The sequence below is a fragment of the Gekko japonicus genome, unplaced genomic scaffold (assembly GCF_001447785.1).
Source record: "Gekko japonicus isolate JY-2015 unplaced genomic scaffold, Gekko_japonicus_V1.1 scaffold725, whole genome shotgun sequence".
Taxonomy (NCBI): domain Eukaryota; kingdom Metazoa; phylum Chordata; class Lepidosauria; order Squamata; family Gekkonidae; genus Gekko; species Gekko japonicus.
Window position 1 is genome coordinate 153781 of NW_015172575.1, and position 21105 is coordinate 174885.

At 43.5% G+C, this 21105-nt stretch overlaps 1 protein-coding gene across 1 annotated transcript in view; it reads right to left on the reverse strand.

The window, feature by feature from the left end:
• MPP7 (membrane protein, palmitoylated 7) overlaps window positions 1-21105 on the reverse strand; it is a 149655-nt gene that overhangs the window by 70440 nt on the left and 58110 nt on the right. Inside the window, exons 3-4 of the mRNA XM_015421412.1 lie at window positions 14427-14545; window positions 835-912 (exon numbers count right to left, since the gene is read on the reverse strand). Of these exons, the coding sequence (XP_015276898.1) occupies window positions 835-912; window positions 14427-14545 (197 nt within the window). The remainder of the gene's footprint in view (window positions 1-834; window positions 913-14426; window positions 14546-21105) is intronic.

Consider the following 21105-nt stretch of genomic DNA (forward strand, 5'->3'; position numbering starts at 1 on the left):
TCTGCCTCCCAAGTGTGCAACTGAATGATTTTAGTGAGCCATTATGTATAAGAAATTAATTAGAACCAAGCATCTCATCAATTATCTACAAACTGTTCAAAGAAAAAAGTATCCTAACAAAAATTGCCCTTCAGTGTATACCACTGTGCCAAGCATACCTAAAGTTTCACTTAAATCAGTCTAACTTTACCCTGCCCACCTTACGTTCTGTCATAGTTTATACAGGTGTGCGCACAATTCATCAGGGTTGTAGAATTCACCATATAATGCAGAAAAGGCAGGCTTGATTTTTTTATTAATAAAAATTACAGTAACAGGAAATTAAATAGTCTATCAATGCCAGCTATTCTAGATTTTATTTTTTAGTTATGAAAGTAATTTGAAAAGCTTTAATATCCATAAATCTCTGCTGTTTTTAAAAAAGTGATTTTCTGACAGCCCCTTCTTATATCTTTCACAAACCTCATTTCTTCAGTATCATCTGTCATTTTTCTTATTCTGTCAGCAGTTTAGCTATATTATTTGTCTTTATTTTTAGAAAACATTCCTCTTGTCTATGACTCTCATAACACATTAGTAGCTAACAGCTTCAGTTTCACTGAAGATTTCTAATACAGAATTCCTCTAATGGAATACCAAGGTAGAACAAGAATCTACCTAGCTGTCATAACAGTAAAAAGTCTAATAAAATCAAAACAGCATCAGCAACCCGATGATGGCAAGCTTTTTGGAGACATTTGACATCCAATCTATACGATCCCCTTGTTTTACACTCTGCTCAGAAGCAGTTTTGGGAAATACAGTACCCCCAATGGCTTCACTAGGGACACTTACATCATCTGCCAAAGCTGACGCACCATGCAACATGGGGACAGGGCTCTGTTTTTCATAGTAGTGTAATTTCTCATGAATCTAGGACACAAGAGAAGAAAGTAGATTTAGCAGCAGAAATAGTCTGACAACCTAAGCTGGCAAGTTAAACATTCGCGAAGAAACAACTTACAGAGGCATTTAGTGGTGAACATGTAGATACAATTTATCACCCACTTCTGGTGACGCACTGTATGAAGTCAGGTGGAAAAAAATGCTAGGTATGTAGACCAATCCACAGGAAAACTAAACATTTGTGATCTTCTCCCCCCCCATCTTTTTTTTGTTTTTTTAAACCTATTTTGTATTCTAATCATATTTTTAAATTCTGCCCACCTTCATACAAATGCTAATAAATCTAGACAAAGGAATGGGAAAGCTCCCCCCCCCCTTCAGACAGGGAACTATGGGGTTTGGAGAAATAGAATTCTAGAGCATTTCTTGGAAAGAGATTCCTGGAGCTCTACAGGAAATGCCTCTTTGACCTGGCGTGACTTGGTCAGGGGTTGGGGTATCGGGAGAGGTGATAAAAATTCCTTGCCACAGGAAGGTGTTCTTTTTCTTTGGGATGCTGAGTTCATGAGATTTCTTAGCTGAGGGCTGCAAGCAGGCAGCCATTGACCATGTGCTTACTTGGGAGAGTTGGATCATATTTCAAGGTAACAGAAACTCTGTAGAGATCTAGAACACCATTCTAAGCTAAAGAGCCTGTCCTATATTTTACCATCTGATAGGGCATGTATAAAGAGAGGAACAGAGTATATGCGTTTTCACCCGTTTCTTTCAGATTCCTTGCTCAGTCTGGTGCTGTAAAAGTATGCTTGTAAACATTTTCTTTTTAATAAATACTTTAAACTTTTGATGCTGGGATTTGTTCTCCGTACCACATAGACCTCCGCCATCTCAGATATACTATTTAAAGAGGGGAGCCAAGGGGGAGGTAGGCAGTTGGCAAGTGGCTATTCCCCCAGGGGTGCTCAGGTATTGGGCAGCGGGAGACACAGAGGCAAGGCCTCAGAACTTGGAAGGGAAGCTGGGAGTCCTGCCCCTCCCAGTGGGCAATTCCTTATAAAGAGCAGGTGGTGGTGGCGGCGGGCTACCCTGAGAGTGGAAGAATAGCCCCTCAAGGTGGTAGAATAACCCAAGAGGGCATGGTGGAATAGAGTCTACAAGCCTGAGCAGGCACATTCTCCCACAGAGCTTTATGCATTCTCTAAATGTTCTGCAAACAGCAGAGGAAGACACTTTTAGTTCCACAAACAATAACGTAAATTTTGTTCTGTTTGAATACTGTAGAAATTTACTAAGGCTAAGTGTCTTTTGAACATATATTGTCACTGCTTCTCCTTCATATATGAGGGGTTAGGGCAGAGAGAGGAATAAAGAAAGTAATAAAATTTCCATTGTGGGGAGGGAATTATTTATTAACTGAAAATACTCTTGCATTCTACTTAAATGGACTAGGTAGTAGCAGACCATGAAGTACAGACAACATATAAAACAGGGAATCCATGAACAGGAAAACTATGACACAAAGCACTCCTTTCAAAACTTCTATGTGCTCATTACCATAGAAAGACATTCCTAAACCATTGATCAAAAATGCTGAAAACTGCCAACACTTCAATATCCTAGTGGTGAAGTCTATCTGTAATCAGCCTTGCATGGAATAGACTTTAATCTGTTTAGGATCTAGTCTAGACATCTACATGGTATTTGTATACTCTACTAGTAGAAACTCTATGGTTTACAATATAGAATCAGAATAAACTAATTCATGCATCAGCTGCTGCTCAACTTCCATGCTGTTAAGTGGAACATCTGCAGCTGAGAAAAACACACTGAGTTTTCAGTCAAAAGATCGGCAAAGACCAATAATTTCCAAGGTTGGTGAACCAACATTCTGACCACATACCAAAATTACAAAAACCTGGACCAACTGAGTGCCACTAAAATTTCTTCTGGGCACCAGGCCCGTAGCTAGGACCTTTTTAGTGGGGGGGCCCTGGGAAAAGTGGGAGGGCTGCAAGTCATCATTCTTACCGAGGGTTGGCAAGTCAAGATAATGCCGTAACGGGGGGACTCGCGGCCTGTGGCTGGAGTATGTGTGTGCGCGCACGCAAAGCGCACACGCACCGCACACACATCTCCCGGGGCACAACCGGACCGAAGCGCAGCCACGCACCTCGACCTCGTTAGTCTCTGCAGCACCAGGCCGGCCCAATCATCCACGGGCTTGGGCCTAAGCAGTCTCCGAAAGGCAAAGCCGGGGGTGGGGAGAGCTGGAGCCCCATTCCCTGGGCCGCCCGCACCACGAGCGGAGGCCCCCAAGAGCAACCCGGAGGGTGCCCCAGTCGGGGGTGGTGGCAACAGGCATCGTGGAAAGGGTGGGGGCGATGATGCCAAGCGGGAAGGGCAGCCCAGCTCCGGGGTGGAGGAAGAAGCCCGCGCCAAGCGGGAAGGCCTTGGGCGCACTTCCTGTGTGGGAGGCAATGAGGCGGGAAGGGAGCCGGGCCATTGAAGTGGTTGGGGGCTGCCACCGCCCCCCCCACGGGCCCACGTGGCAGGAATACACTTTCTTTTTTTTTTTTGGTAAACAAATTTTATTTTCTCAGGAATACAACATATAAAACATTTCATTCTATCAATTGTCTACCCCACGGCGCAATCCTTGCGGTGGGCGGCTCGGCCTTTCCCGGCTCCATCGGGCCGCGGCCGTCTTTGGGGCTTCGACGGATGGGGCTGGCAACCGGATCCCCAAGCCATGGAGCACTCCAAGATGCATCAGCAGGGTCGCTCCTTTGTCCCTCCGTAGTTCAGTAGGGGAGACTCGCTCGATGGCGACCCTGGGGGGCCTACTTACTCGGGAGCAAGCCTGGCGTAGAATGTACTGGGACTGACTTCCAAGCAACCAGGCGCAGGGTCTGGTGGCGGCGGCCGTTTCGCGGGGACGGGGGGGGGAGGAGGGATATGTTGCGCGCTATGGGCTCTCCCTGGGCTCCAGCCGCGGGCGGCGAATTCCTGAGCGCGAGAGGCAGGGAGCGCGCGCCCGGGTCCCCGCTCCTCTTCGCCCTGCTTCTCCCAGGGAATTAAGAAGCCGCCTCCGCCCCCGCGCCTGCCTACGTGTCCCGGCCAGCTTTGCCGGCTCTTCCTCCCCACCGGGGAATCCTGGAGCTCTGTGGCGATCGGGGGAGGGGGGAACAGAGGATTGGAGGAGGGGCCCGCAAAACCCATGGGGGGCGGGCCCCATGGGCCCCACGCGAGCTACGGGCCTGCTGGGCACTGTAGCATCTTCTGGATTTTTCTGTATAACATCCAGAAGAGAGGCACATACATACTATTTTGATCAATTACTTACACGAGCATCTACACTCTGGGGCTGAAAATGTCTTCATTTTCAAACTACCTCATATATGCCTCTCCTCTAGCTATCATATTGATCTTAAATATAAGTGTTCAAGCTGTTGATTTTTCCGTGATGAACACAGGTCTGGGTTTCGCCAAAGGAACAGTTTTAAGGCATACCTTTGGGTAAAGTACCCATTTAATCTTTCAGGGACTGTCAGCTCAACTAGCCTACTATAGCAATCTTCTGGTGACATTTTTCATTTTCCATTTCTAACGACTGATTTTTTCAGCCCAGTTTAGAACTTGCTTCTTGTGATGAGCCACAGACCAGTGGAGTACCGAGTCAGGTTCAAGGTTTTGGTGTTGACCTTTAAGGCCTTGAGCGGTCTGAGACCCACATATCTACGGGATCGCCTCCTCTGGTATGTTCCCAGGAGAGTGTTATGCTCCGCAAACAACAATCTGCTGGTGATCCCCAGCCCCAAAGATGTCTGACTGTCCTCAACCAAGGCCAGGGCCTTCTCGGTCCTTGCCCCAACCTGGTGGAACTCTCTGCCAAATACCACCAGGGCCCTGCTAGATCTAATGCAATTCCACGGGGCCTGTAAGGCAGAGATGTTCCACCAGGCTTTTGGTTGAGGGCAGTGACAATTTCCATCATGGCTAGCACTCTCCCCTTTTCCTCCAGACTTGTTTTTGTGTTCCTCCTCTTTCTCTGCCCATGAGATGGCGGTGCAGTCCAGAATGGGAAGAAATTATATAGACACGCCATCTTGGATTCTTTTAAGTGTATTTATAATGTATTACTATGTGTATTTTAATTTTACTGGTTTTATGTTATATATGTTGGTATTCAGCTTATAGATCACATTTAAAAGATTGATTCGTCGGTAGTTCGATGGATTGGACTAATTACCCTTTTTAAATATAGGTACAATTATGGCCTGGTTCCAATCGAGCTGAGGAGTCTATATGCGAGAACAGGTTCGCTAACATTGGGGCCCACCAATTTATATGTGACTTCAGAAGCTCAATAGGGATGAAATCGTTACCTGGTGCTTTTCCTGATTTCATTTGTGAAATTAATAAAGAAATTTAAGACTCAGAGACTGGAGGTCACTGTGTGATGGTATCCAGAGGTGTATCAGGGGAAATAAAATACTGTTGATCTCTAAATAAATCACTATAATACTTTCCCCACACATCTGCTGGAACAGGGTTTGGGGCATTTGATACTTTAGGTTACAAATCAGAAATAATCATCCAGAAACCCTCATTATCTTTTTCTCTGGAGGCTTTAATGCCATAGAAGGTAGTCTGCAGCTCTTATCTTAGATTCTAGCAGCTCTTTATATTGCTTTTTTAAAAGTTGTAATTCAGATTTAGTAATGAGATTTGGATTCTGATGGAAGATTTTGAAGCTTTCCCTGAGAGTTAACTTTGCTTGAGTACATTCATGATCAAACCGTTTTTTACTGCCAAAGTTCAAATCATGTTTAGAGCCACCAGGTCTCGAAAGGAGTGGCCGAAGAGTGGAAGTTAATAAATTATATTGGTCAATTAGGAAATTCTTCTCAGTGGAGTTAAGAGTTAGCCTGAGAAGTTGGCCGTTAACTGATAGTGACCAAGAAATATTTTTTTCATTAATATAGGGAGGCCATTTAACGCTGGAGAGATTCTGCACAATTTTCTCCTAGAAGATTTTCAAAGCTCTGCTGTGGCCAGATTTTGTTACTTAGTGATCAGAAAATGTAAATTCCTTGTAATGGAAGATATACCGTAACTTGCTTTTATTTATTCTGGATTTTTTATATATATTTTTCTTTTTTATATCTGATTTTATTTTTGTATTTTCCTTAATTCCCTGGCTATTGCGAATTGATATTGTTGTTGGCATTGCTGTAATAAATTATTGGAAATAAATGATTGGTTATATATGTTGTTATACATAGCCCAGAGCCCTGCGTGATGTTAGCCGAATTGCTTTATCTACAGCAATTGGCAAATTTTAAACCGGGTGCTTGCCAACTATACCAAGGTCCCGTTCTCACCAAAGGGTTACCAGAGAAGGAGTTCCAGGCTGTTGTTGTTCAAAATAAATGTCTTTTACTTAAGAATATAAATCACATACAAACAATATTGATGCACTCACACATTCAATCTAGTTCCTTAGAAATACAGTAGTAAAATAAGCACTTTTCCATTGGCAGGTAGGGTGGTGATGGGTCATACTTATCTGTCTTCACAGCTTGGTGATCCCAATGAAGAATGGATGGGGAGAAAATAGAAATCTAAGGGAGTTTAACACACGACTAGAACCAGCCAGCACGTGTGGATAGTAGAGGCAAGGGTTGGGGATAGCAAGCTGGACAAAAGGGGAGTCTAAAGCAGACAGGGGGTGTTGCAGGGGTTGCTAGCTACTTGATCAAGTAGAGAGAGCGAGAGCGAGAGCGAGAGAGAGACCATGTGACTGGTTCTCTTCTTTTATTGGGGTCCCAGGAGGTGGGTGTTGACGGTGCCAACCTCCTGGCCCACCTTCCTGTTAGTCCGTCCCAAAAACAATCCTATTGGTTGCCTATAGGAGTGGGAGTTTGCCTAAAGGAGCGGTCAATATTGAAATCTAAATCTTACTCAAAGAAGGCCATCTGGTCAGGTGTGAAACCTTGGCGTCAAGATGCTTCCTTGAGATGTAGATGAAGCTTGGCCATTCCCTTTGTGAAACAAATGTCCATTTGGCAGGAAATACCAATGTAGAACAAAGCATGGATGTGTTGTACGTGATCCCGACTGATTCAGCAATGGGGGCTGTCTCTGCTCAAGTTGTTTTTTTGCTGACAATAATGGAGATGTGTGCTTCCTCACCAGGCTGGTAGCTGTGTAACTGAAACCTCATTCACGTGTAAGGCTTATGCAGGCACCTTCTATGTGTAGTATCACAACAGGTGACTTGTACAGCTTTCTGAGCCTGTGTGTGTGTGCAGTCCATTGTGTGTGTAGCAATAAACATAGTCCATAAAGCAAATATCAATCTCATTCCTTAACAGTGAGCAGGAATTGTGCAATTCAGAAATCAAATTAGTAACAACAACAACACTTCCCTATCCATTTGGGCATGCTTCTGTAAACACAATGCCACCCAGTGGGTGAAGACTGAGTTTCATTTGGCACTCCCTCAGTGATCCCTCCTTCCTGACTAATGTTTTAATTGTTTTTTTAATCTATGTATGTATTTAGCTATGTTTTTAATGGTTTTAATGATGTGCATTTTTTGGCGGGGGTTAGTTTAAAATGGTTTTAAAATGTGATTTTAGTATGCACATTTTAATTTGTTAGCCACCTTGGTGGCCCTAGTATGGGAAGAAAGGCAGGATATAAATTTTGTAAATAAATAAACATAGAGGACAATCAGTTCTGAATGTGCTTCTGGAGCACTTTAAGAGGCAGCCGCACAGCTTCAGCCAAATAATTGATTTCTGATCTGTGCCAATCTCATGGAATCACTTACTCCTGAAGGTGAGCTCCCCAGCTTGCCAACCTGGTGTGTGTCATGTTTGTGATTTTAAATGGATCTCAAAAGTCAGTTTTTCTTCTCTAAGGAAAAGAAGTCTATGGTCAACCACTGCGGTGAAGCTGATTGGCAGTAGATTCATGATGGAGAATAATATCTCTTTACACAACAAATAATTAAAACATGGAATTTGCTACCTGAGAATGTAGTGACAGTCACAGGCATAGACCCCTTTAAAATGGGATTAGATAGATTCATGGAGGATAGGTCTATAAATGGCTACTAGCCACGATGACTGAAAGGAACCTCCATGTTCAGAGGCAGTAAACCTCTGAATAGCAGTGCCAGGAGGCAACATGAGGGGTAAAGCCTCTGCCTCTATTCCCTGTTGTTGAATCTCTTGAGGTAATGGTTGGCCAGTGTGTGATACAGGATGCTGGACTAGATTAGATGGCTAATGGTCTGGTCCACCAGGGCTCTTTTTATGTTCTTAGTTTGTCAACAAGAGCACCATTTCAAAGCATTGCTGATTGGCAATTTGACTCTGAAAGACCAAGACAAGCCTCTCAATTGGACTTCTGTTCTGTAAATTTAAGGTAAAAAATCCTGGGTGCCTATTTATCCACAATTAGATAGGCCTTGACTGATCAGAACCAAATGCCTCCGTTGTTGTGTGGCCTCCCCTCCCTCCTGGAGAAACTCCAAGATCTTTTTGCCTTCAGATGCCATAAGTGAGGGGGAAAGTATCTAGCATGATATTAAATATAGGTCTCTTGATCGAAGCAAGAACTGCTTAGGGCATTCCCAGCAGGGAACAGCCTGATATCCTGAACACTCTGAGAAAATACCAATAAGGCTTCCGTGAGCCTCCACAGCGCCTCACATCTTTTTACCATAAACAAAGAGGCAGGTTTGCAGCATAATACATTGCCTTTTCCTTCACAAATCCCAGATGACATAACAAAACCCCCACAAAGTGCCATTTGATTATTCACAAATCCCAGATGACATAACAAAGCCCTCACAAAGTACCATTTGACTATCTCCTGGCTACCAGATCTGTGTCATGGATGCTATCTGGTCTGAATCAATCACTCTCCAGCATAACCCACTATCTTAGGAGTAGGGATGGGCACAAACCAGGAAAATATGGTTCAATTCATGGCTGAATCATGAACAGAACTGAACCAGGAGGTTTGTTCATGAACCAAACTGGTCTGTGGCCACACAAACCCCACTGAAAGGAACCATAGTTCGTTTAAATGGAGTTTGCAGAAAGCCCAAAAAACAGTCGCTCAGCTGTTTCAGGCTGTCTCGTGCAGTTCCTTTAAACTTTAAAGGGACCTCAGAAGACAGCATGAAAAACAGCTGAGCAGTGGGGCCGCACGGCTGTTTTTCAGACTGCCTTGTATAGTCCCTTTAAAGTTTTTGCTGCTTTCATGGGGAACAGATAGCAGGGGTTTTAAGGGACTTGGAGTCTTTTTAAACCCATGCTTTCTGCTTGCATCCATTAAACACCACAAACCACCATGAACTACTTTAAAAGTTCATGGAAGTTTGTGACAGAACTATGGTAATCCTTCCATCTGAAATTTAGTTCTCACTTTAACATAGTGATTTAATATGCAGAATATACTAAAGTTTTTAGATTTGATTATAAAATATTCTCCATTTCTGTTTTAATAGATTTATTGATTAATTGATTTGCCTTGAAAAATTACACTGGAATTGATTTTGAACTTCTTATCATTGACTACTGGATCTACTATCAATCCACAAGACAGTTTCTCAAGTCCTGAATTAATACAGAAAATGATTTTGTTTGAAGCGAGCACAACAATTTAAATGCTGGCTATAAGCCCCCTTACTCAGTTTTACTTTTTAAAAACATGTTGATCTTGAGAAGAAAACCTTTTCCACTTTGACTTCTTTGTTCCTTACAACAACAAAATAAAGCAACTACTATTTGGGAATTCAGAGACTTCATTCAAACAATTTTTTTCAAGCAGATAGTAGGAAAAGGTTTTGATGACTTTGCTTATAGGAAGAGGTCCCCTTGGTGGATAGCGGAAATTCAGATTAAAGCCAGACAAGTTACCCTTCCTCCAAGATAAATTTCCCTGCCCCTTCAGAGCCAAACTCCCTGCTCAGCTACTGCAGAAAGAATTTCCTAAATTGGAGGTGGTTTTGTTGTGCCCTTTTAAGATCAAGTTTCTTAGAACTTTTACACTCTTCAGGACATTTCAAAACCTGAATTAATCTCTATGCGAAATGTGAACATGAGACCCTAGTAACAAATCTATTTTTAACACACACTCCACACATTACAGAACATTACCTAACCTTGCCTCCTTTAAAACCTGAGGTCCTTATGTACAGATGCCATGTTATTCAGTTTCTTTAAACATAGGTACCTCAGAGTATATTACTATGCCTGATATACATTTGAATAGATATACCTAAAAAAGAACTGAACTCTGTGTGACACTTTAACTTATGAACGTTCACATGCAGAGGTGTGGAAGATCAGTTAACCCTAGGCCTCTATCCCGGGTTACAGCAAACGGCTTCCACAACCTCCATCCCAAGGAAACCTCACAACTTACTTCATCTAACCCAGTGACACTCACTCAGTGACCGAGGACATACCACCTGTCTCTCTTCTGGGTAGTGTTCCCCAATGCAGTATTCACCTCATGTTCCAGGAAAGAGAGAAGGGCCTTGTCCTCTCCAAAAACCCTCGCACACCATTCTCCGCAGCCTTTGCATTTTCATCTCAGCACCCAGGCAGCTGCTGGGAGGTCAGCAAGCTGACCACAGAGAAGAAAGAGTAAAACCACCAAGAGCACAGCAGCTAGGCAAGAAAAGAGCAACCTGGCCATAGCAGAGCGATGCTGGTTTTACTCCCACTTCTCCAAAGCTATCTCACTATCCTTCAGGTGTTTGGATGATCTCTCTTTCTCGACTGAGCTTCTCATGCTGAGGAGAAGGGACAGATAACTCTACATACTCATAAGCAATTAAAAAGGCTATAGTTGTATATTCAATCTTGCGTAGTTCTTGTATTAATTGAATGTGTGCGTTTGGTGGGTGGCACACAGAGCCACCTCATGTGGTCCTTTTGGTTGATGTTAAGTGCAAATGTGGCTCTCCAAAAACTGTGGAGTGAGCAACTCTGATCTAACGCTCCTTCTCTCAAAGACCATTCAAACATATACAGGAATGCCTGACTGGGCAAATAGCAGTACTTTTTGCTAAAGTGGTAGAGGTGAAAGTTTGCTAAAGTGGTAGAGGTGAAATCAAGTGAGATACCAGAAAACAAAGTTGTACTTACCTATAACTGTTGTTCACTGACGACTTCTGTGCAGACACACACTGGGACTGCACCTGCACAGGCTGGCCATGGACATTTTGTTTTCTAGCGAAAAGCTCCAAAATGGGGGCACTCTGCCCTTTTTGGAGCCAGCACATGTGTGGTATTCCTGCCCAATGCATCATGCTCTCCGACAACTGTGCACCCCTTTCCCTCAGTTCCTGATGAGCCACCGCAAGCTCCCACTTTTTTTTTTTGGCACAATGGGCCATGTGAGAGCAGGGCAGGAGAGAGGGAATGCGTGTCTGCACAGAAGACATCAATGAACAACAGTTACCTGTTACAACCCTGTTTTCATCTTCCATCTTCCTGTGCAGCCCCACACTGGGACCATTAGCGAGCTACTCACTGTAGGAGGTGTGGTGAGTACCCACCTTGCCCACATCTGCTTCTTTTTTTGCCTGCAGATCCAGAGCACAGTGTCTCACAAAAGTGTCCTCTGAATTGACCAGGTTGCAGCCTTGCAGATGTCCAGAAGGGGCGCTCACCAATGTACTTGTGTAGAATGTGATTTCACATCAAGAGGACACAACTGTCCAGATACTTTGTAGGAGGACCAGATGGTGGCCACCACTCATCTGGACATGGACTAGGCTGATGCTGCTCTACCTTTCTTGGGCCCCCAATAACAAATAAATAGCACTTTATCTTTGCGAAAAGGTGGGTCCCCCCAAGAGCTGCTAGTTCGCTGACTCTCCTGGCTGAGGTAACAGCCACTAAAAATGCCACCTTTCTAGAGAGTGAGAGTAACACTAATGAGCATGAAGCTAAAGGCTCAAAGGGAGGTTTCATGAGGCTAGCTAATACCAAGGTAAAGACCACTGTGGAACAATCCGGGATTCAGGGGGAATGACATTAGACAATCCTTTCAAGAAACGCAGAGCTAACATGCGAAAAAGCAGTAATTCCCTATATCTCCTTATGGAAAGTAGCAATGGCTTCTAAATGGGTCTCCACTGAAGATACAGTTTAGACCTGTATGTATTAGGTATAGCAGATATTCCAGAATGGACAACATTGGGCAGGTGAAGGGATAGACCCTTTTAGTAGCAGCCTAGGACTCAAAACCAGACCATTTTTGGTCATAGGAGTATCTAGTGGAAGTTTTGAGGGCCTGAAGTAAAACATCCAGAACACCCTGGGAGAAGGAATGACCTAGGGCCATATTCTCCATGCTGTTAAATGCAACCTTGCTATATCGTGATGCAGTAGCAGGTCATATGTTAGTAGGTTCAGAATGGTGGGAAAGGGTATGTATTTCCCTTCTGCTAGGTGTAAGAATTCCGAAAACCAAATCTGGCCAGGCCACAACTGAGCCACCAAGATGCCATTTGTTTGGTCTGCTATCATCTTCCCTATGATTCTGCTCAAAATGGGAAAGGGGGGGGGATTCATAAACGAGAGTCCCTGATCATGGGATCTGAGCCAATGTGTGTTCTTTTTCTGGCTTCTATGTCAACCCAATTTGAGTTTCTGTTGCATTTTTTAATTGTAAGACTATTTATTTCATAATAAAGGTGGCTTGCAAGAATGTACTTCAATTCCTTGAGCTTGTGGCTACAATTATTGTTAATCCTAATTAAGCATATTAATATCCCTGTAAAATAAATCAAAAGTTCAGAAAGAGTCCCAACAAGAACATGCAGTCCGTTAAGAAGGATGTAGCATACTTCTGAAAGTAAACATGGGGGACTCTTGAGTATTTTACAGCAGCTCTCCTATATTCATTTGAGTTTGCATTGCCATTTCTGCAGCCTTATGGATTTCAGCCTTATAAAATCATTACTATCTGGCAGGAAAGGACTCCCTTCTCAAACGACTACAGCCTCTTGGCAACTGGAAGAAAGAGCAGCCTGGACTTGGACTGAGGCTGGACTTTTGACTTTATCATATCAGGATATTTCAGCAGTAGAAATGAGTGCCACTTAAACTGCTAAAATTTCTGCCTATTCTTTTCTTCAGGGATTATAACCATTCCAAGAAAATTGAAATTTTGAAAAAGATTTCTGGATGTCTCCTTAAAATACAAAACATGATCAGTGCACAGACCCTTTGATATGGAAGCTTTTCTGCCTCTGAAAGCACAGAAAAGTGACACGTCCGTATGCCAATAACTGGGTGTTAGGAATTCACACTTTTATTTATTTATTGTTTATTTAGACTTCTACCCCGCCCTCCCAGCCAAGGCTGGCTCAGGGCGGCTTATCTAAGTCCTATATGTGTGGTGTCGCTAACAATTATAAAGTGACACAAGCCTCATTTTAAAAATCCCACCACAATGATGAAGTTAATATATCATGCCTCTTTCCCAGCTCTACTCCGACTTCCACGCCAGGATTCCTCTCCTTGACAAGTCGTAAAATCAGTGCGTTCCAAACCATAGGCAGGTATGGAGTATGTGCCTTGCGCCTCTGGTTTGGCGGAAAGATGGTATTTAGAATAAGGCAGCCATGGAACACAGAGGGGTCAGCAAAGGACATAATGGAGCCCTCCAACTTTCCTGTTTTCTATCCTTACAGTATTTGCAACAGTACACCATTTCCTAGAATAAGAGTCCTGCATGCTTCCTATTGTGCATACTCTCCAACCCAGGGCTGAGCCCTAAATTTAATTCAAGCTCCAAGTACAGGACTTGCCTTAGGCAAGCCCCTCTCAGCCTTAGCTCCTCATCTGCAGAACCATTATACTAGTGACTCAGCTGGCATTTACAAGGTGTTTACAATAAAAACTGTAAATCATTTTTCAAGTTCAAGAGTAAAATACACATGAATACCTACCATTTTTCACTGGAAGCATCTATGAATTCATGATCTACTTCAATATGTTTATATGCTGAACACAATTTTCAATGGATGCTAGCCAATTAAAAAAGTCTTACTAGAATTTCAGTTGACTTTGTTAGAGGAAATTATTTTAAATTAATGTGGCTACTGAACTGTTGCCATTTTTTACCTCAAAAATATATCCCGTCTAATTTTTGCTGTGAACATTTGTTTATTTAAGCTAAACTCCAGGCCTTGAATGTTGACCATGAAGGAGTCTCAGGTTTCCTGCTACTATTCCGTGCTACCTCATTCTAAACAAGGGCAAACATCATATGTTTGTTGCATTAGTGTATACTGCCAAAACATCACTATTAAATGAAATCATCTCTGTATTTTTGGTAGAATCCTTTAACAACTTCCATCCCTCGCAGAAGCAGAACGCTGAAACAAGGCTGTTTTGTTTTCACTGAGTAACAGTTTGATTCCCGGTTTACTAGAGGCTGCTCAAAATGTTTTTCCATGAGTGCTTCTCAAAGAGAATGAGCATTTAAGTGTGGTTTACCTTTACCAGTGAATGAAGGCTTTTTTCACCAAACATATCCCAGAGGAAGGTCAGGTCTTCCTGGCTGTCCACATGTGGCTGCAGCTGGGCTGGCAATGAGGCCAGCAGCTCATACAAACCTATAAAGTGAAAATAACACAAGAAGTGAAAGCTAAGGGTGATCTCATTAATTTCACTTAACCCTCTTGTGTAACTTGCTGCCTGTACCATTTTATATTAAACCAGTAGTAGGCTTCGCAGTAGCCAAAAAACACTGTCAGAGAAGGGATGACCCCCCCTTTAGTGTTACTAGTGAGGTTCTTTTTACTTTATTAACAGTTGCTAAAGCTTCTATAGGAACACATTTACTTAGCACTGTACCAAGAATTCATAATGCTTTTTGGAAAGAGACAAATCCCAGAAACACACACATTCCTTTGCTTAATCGTTATTCCATTTCCCTTGATATTAGAGTGAAATGAGTCATGAATAGGAAAAACATCCTTAAAAGAACAGAGAAAATGGATGAGGTGGTCCATTAAAAAGAGTTTGCGGTTTCTCTAAATATTTCTCACTGATACATTGATTTTTTAAAGAACTTGGATATAAGAGATGTACAGCAGAATAAAAACTTCAAGACTAGCTATACAGCAGTCAAAAGCCTCATATACGTAAGCTGCACGGAGCAAAGGCATCCACACAAAGAACTTAGCCAGGCTTCTCTAAAAGGGATTAAAGCAATGACTGCTCCTAGTTATTTGTAGCACATCTCACAGCGGTTTGCTGGGTCAGACAGTAGCACAGTGTTTTCACAGTAGCAAACAGCACAGAATTATCCATCATGCTGCTGTCTAACAAACTTGGCAAAATGACTTGTAGAAGCTTTCTCAAAGGAGGTAACCTAGCATGAGCTGATACCAACTCAGAGCATGTGTCTAATTTTTCCAGTGGGGTTTCTTAGGGCTAAAACAGATGAAGTGCACTTCCCTTCTCCTTCTTAGTCCCAGACACCCACCTACCCCAACCCCAGGATCTATGTAACCACCATAGTTACCAGCTTGAGTTATTACTACATGTTATTCTGCAGCAATGAACACATTCATTCTCTATGAAGTAAGCTCCACTAAACTCAGAGCAATTAGTTCCTCAGAAAAAAGAATGGTCATGATCAGACCAAGATTTATTAATCACAAGAAAAAACATTGCCATATTGCTATTTTCAAACACACTGCAATTAAAGTATGTTATCTAGTACTCTATTGATCTTATGCTTATGTATTTTAGATACTGAAATGTTATGTTTTAGGTCACCACTACTGCACAGTGTTTGGAATGATCAGATGCCTCTTCTAAAGCTACAAACAGTATCCCCTCCAGTTAATATAACTTTTTAAAAAAGCATTCTTTCCAGACATTTTCTATAGGCTTTGGGGAAGTGAAGTCCAGTTTTGCTTTAAAAGCTACTTTTATGGCTCAAAAACACTACTAACACAGGATCACACACAAATCACTGATATTTCCCCTGGATACAAAAATCCTGAACCTATGCTAAATACTGCTGGGAGGGCGGGGTATAAATTTGAACAATAAATAAATAAATTCTATCAGTGGCTGCATTGACATCCAAAGATTTTAAGTTTCAATCCAGGGTACTTGGCTCAGTGGCTAGATTTATAACAGCCAAACACCTGGTACAAAAATATACATAACTCTGTTTCAGAATACCAGTGGATGCTGTTGGAGCATTTCAGTGACAGTGAGCCATGTATATTAAATGGGCACCATGGCATCTATTTTTCTCATTAAAACAGCAAATACTTGACAACAGTAAACCTTGTTTCTTAAGGGGTACTAGGAGAACATTAAAATATCTTTCCATCTCATCTCTTTTTAAGAAGTATAAATATCTCACTCAACTGTCTGCAGCAACTACACATTTCCACTATATAAAAAGAAATGCTTGAAAACAGGAGTGGAAAGTTAAACTTAGCACTATACTTCTGAACGACCACCAACTGCTAATTTGTATTAATAGATGCATGTTAATTGTATGCATTTCCTTATGATAATGATGTTAGTAAGACTATTTCCATTTCTTACAGACCTCTTTTTACACTGTTTTTGTTCTAGTACTTTCATTTCAACTGATGAAAACAAACCAAAGCATATTAATAGAGTTAAGCCAGACAGATCATTTGGTTACAAGTTTTCACTGAAAGAAACAATACAGGCAATTTTTCCATACATATTCATTGCTTTGCTAAGCAGCATAAAGAAATATCTAACAGTTTTCAAACACTTTGCCAACTGACATCCGCTGCAACTCGAGGGCGGGGTATAAATCTGATAGATAAATAAATAAATAAATATAATGTAGATATATAATGTAGGGTATGCCTACTGAGCCTCACAGTTATACTGCATCAATGGAGAATACACTCTAGAATTTCCCAATTACCCTCCTGCAGATAAAAGAAAGCAATGGTGAAACTGTCTTCATATATTTTATATAATCTTATATTCTAATAGCAAAGTTGGCCAAATTTTAGGATACTTAAATCCGGTGAATGGAGCTAAGAATGGGCAAGACAGATCTTTCTACAGACCTGAAAAGGGCCCCAGGTTTGCAGAAAAATGCAAAATCTAAACAAAATACATTTGAGAAGTTAAAAAAACCCCAAAATTATAAAAGAAGTACCTGGAGCTTTAAACAGTAGATTCCCTCAGTGGTTTTTGCTAGGCCATCACAGTATTCCAAACTGAGTTTCTTTGAGTAAAAAGGCAGGGGAAGAGGACACGGTCCTTTCCAGGCCTATTTTGGCATTTGAGGGAGGACTCATTGGGACCAGGCCTGGCTAGGGTTGCCAGCTCCAGTTTGGGAAATTCCTGGAGAATTTGTGGTGGAGTCTGAGGAAGGCAGTGTTTGGGGAGGTGAGAGACCTCAGCCAAATACAATACCACAGTGTCCACCCTCTAAAGCAGTTATTTTCTCCAGGGGGACGGATCTCTGTTGTCTGGAGTTCAGTTGTAATTCTGGGAAATATCCAGGTCCCACCTGGGAAACCCTAGGCCTAGACGCAATCTCTGGGAGCCTTGATACCACTGACCATGGCATCTATGACTCAACTATGCCTGACTGCTTTCTACTCTTCCAACAGCAGCCACCCTATGAAAGCCAGTGTGGTGCAGCAGTTAGAGATTCAGAACCTGGGGAGACCCAGGTTCAAATCCTCATCTTGCTGTGGAAGCTCAATGAGTGATTTTGGACCATACGTTTAGCCTAACCTATCTCACAGGGTTGTCATGTGGATAAAAAGGAGGAGAGGAGAATAATGTAAACTGCCTTGGTCCCCACTATGAAGAAAGATGGGGTATAAATGAAATAAATAAATAATAAAAATAGCTGAAGGAGATAGTGAGGCAGGAAAAGGGAAGAGGATATGAGAGATGCTAGGGGGAGGGAAAGATGAAATAGTGTGGGGAAACGGATACTGGGGAAAGTGAGGTGCCATCCAACAAGTCCTTGAGGGTTCCCTATCATGCAAGCAGGCCTGGCCCAATAGCCAGCATCAGACAACTGGGCCACAGTTTTCCTAGGCAGAGACTGTGGGGAGGGGGGGGGAAGCTTAAGACAGAGGGGCAGATAAAGGTAGATTGGCTGTTGTGCAGAAAGGAGATAGGGTTGCCAACTCGAGTTTAGGAAATGCCTAGACATTTGGGGGTTGGAGCCTGGGAAGGGTCTTGTTTGAGGAGGGTATGGACCTCAGCGGGGAGTTTAATGCCATGGAGTCCACCCTTTAAAACAGCAATTTCCTTCAGGGGAACTAGGGTTGCCAGTCCAAGTGGGAACTGGAGATAACCAAGAATTACAAGTGTTCTCTGGATGAGAGAGATGAGTTCCCCTGGAGAAAAGGGCTGCTTTGAAGGGTGGACTTTATGGCATTATACCTTCACTTCCCTGCCCAAACCTTGCCATCCCAAGGCTCTACCCCCAAATCGCCAGGAATTTCCCAAGGGGGAGATGGCAAACCTAAGGAGTAACTGATCTCTGTCGTGATTCCAGGAAATCTCCTGGCCCCATCTGGAGGTTAGCAACCCTAGAAAGAGAGAAGGAAGCAAGAAAAGGGAAGAGGCTATGGAGGCTTTCAGAAAAAGGAAAGAGGAAATAATAGGGAGGTGGAAAATGCAAGTCCTTGTGGGTTGCCGTTTGTCTATATTTGTTGTTGTTGTTCAGTCGCACAGTCGAGTCCGACTCTTCGCGACCTCATGGACAAGATCTCGCCAGGCCCTCCTGTTTTCCGCCGTCCTCTGAAGTTGGCTCAATTTCATGTTCGTTGCATATACTAATAGCCAAAATCCTTAGCAAAATCCTTAGCAAAATCTAAGGATACTTAAATCTGGTGACTGGTGCTGTGAATAGGCAAGACAGGTCTTTCTACAAACCTAAAAACTGTCCTAGGTTTTTTTTAAAAACCTCAAAATGATACAACTAATCTCCAGGTGACAGAGGTCAGTTCCCATGGAGAAAATGGCTGCCTTGGAGGGTGGAGTCTATGGTTTTATACCCCTCCCCAAGTCTGAAGTCCCTCCCCTTTCCAAACCTCCTCCTTCCCAGACCCCACCCCTAAAATCTCCAGGAATTTCCCAACCTGGAGCTGGCAGCCCTAAAGGAGAATGATATAAGGTGTCTTGGATCCCACTGAGGAGAAAGGTGGAGTATAACTAAAGAAAATAAACAATACAACTGAAAGTGGGAGGCAGATAAAAGGTAGGTTGGTGAATGGCTGAGAAGAGAATGAGGCATGGAAAGGGGAGAGGATATGGGGGTTGCCAGGAGAAGAGAAAACAGGAGTAACGTAGGGGGGGGAATACAGTGCAGAGTGATGTGCTCCCTATAAGCCCTTGGGGTTAACCTACAATGCAAGTGAGCTTGGCTCAGTAGTCATTACCACCCAACTGTGCTTTAGTTTTCCTAGGTAAAGGCTACAGGGCATAGGTTGGCTGTTGGGTGGGAAGGAAAGAAGGAAGCAGAAAAAGGGGAAATGCTAAGGATTTTTTCAGGGAAGAAAAGAGGAAATAGTGGAGGGGGGGAATGAGATACTCCCCGCAAGTCCTTGTGGCTCCCCTGTAGTATTTTACTGAGTGCAAAGTTCTCTTTATTGGTATTTGTAGCTGATCCAATAAAGAACTCCTTGTCTGTCTCCTTACTCTGTGTTTTGCTTTCTTCTGTAGGCGTGTACAAATGAGGAGGGAATCCTAGCAAAATACTGTGGCAGACTTCAGAGATAAAGCTAAAAAGTACAAGAGAAGAAAGCAGGAAAACATGAGAGGCTGTGAGGGCTTTCAAGGATGGAAAGGGGAAATAGTAGAGGAGGGGGAAATTAGATGCTTCCCGCAAGTCCTCAGGCCTGGGCCTGGCAGCAACCACTGACTTAATACCACTCAACTGCATGACTCACTTAGGCCTGGCTACTTGCTACTGTTCAACAGCAGACACTCTATTAAAGCCAGGTGGTATAGAGGTTAGAGCTTCAGAGTTGGGTCTAGGAGACCCAGGTTTAAATCACTAGTCTACCATGGAAGCTCACTAGGCAATGTGCCTGTCACATTCTTTCAGCCTAAGCTACCTCACAGGGTTGTGATGATGAAAAAGAGAAGACAATGATGTAAGCTGCCTCGGTCCCCATTGTAGAGAATGCTCAGGTATAAATGAAATAAATTAAAAACATAGCTGAAGATGGGAAGCAAATGAAAGACAAGTTGGTGAATGGCTGAGAAGGAGAGAATGAGGCAGGGAAAGGGGAGAGAACAAGAAGGTTGCCAGAAAGGAAAATAATGTACAGGAAAAATATTGTACAGGAAAAGTGATGGGCCCCCCCCCCCACAAGTCTTTGAAGGTTCCCTACCATGCTAGTGGGCCCAACCCAGAGGCTAACACCACACAACTATGCCACAACTTTTCAAGACAGAGGCTTCGCTGAGGGGGGAGAGGGAAAGCTGAAGGCAGAGGGGCAGATAAACTGAAGCTGGATGTTGGCTAGAAAGGATAGAAGGAAGCGGAAAAAGGGGAGAGCCTATGGAGGCTTTTAGGGAAGGGAGAAATAGTGGAGAGGGGAACTGAGATGCTTCCTGCAAGTCCTTTTGAGTTCCCACTTGTATACTGATATACTAATAGCCAAGTGTCCCCAGTGTGTGCGGATATCTAAATCCGCACATCAGGGGCACCTGGGGGGCAGGGAGATTTTCCCCAGGTGTGCACAAAAATCTAAAAAGGTGAAAAAATATCAGGAAGATATTTAAATCCCCCAAAAAGTAAAAGAGCGTCCCCTACGCATGCACAGGGAACGCTCTGTGAACTGCCTCGCCGCTGCCGCCACAGGGGACGGGAGGGCGAGAGAAGGCTTGGCCGGCCAGTCTCACCACCGCTGCTGCTGCGGAGAAAGGAAGGGGGAAGCTTGGCGGGCAGGCTGGCTGGCCTCGCCGCTGCTGCTGGGGAGAGAGGAAGGGGGAGGCTTGGCGGGCGGGCTGGCCTCGCCACCGCTGTGCTGCTCCTGCTCAGGAGGGAGGGAGGGGAAGCTTGGCGGGCCGGCCGGCCTCGCTGCTGCTGCTGGGGAGGGAGGGTGACGCTTGGCGGGCTGGAATACTCCCCCCTGGGAGCATTGCTTTGGAGCCATGGGGGGGGGAACCGGCGAGGCCCGGC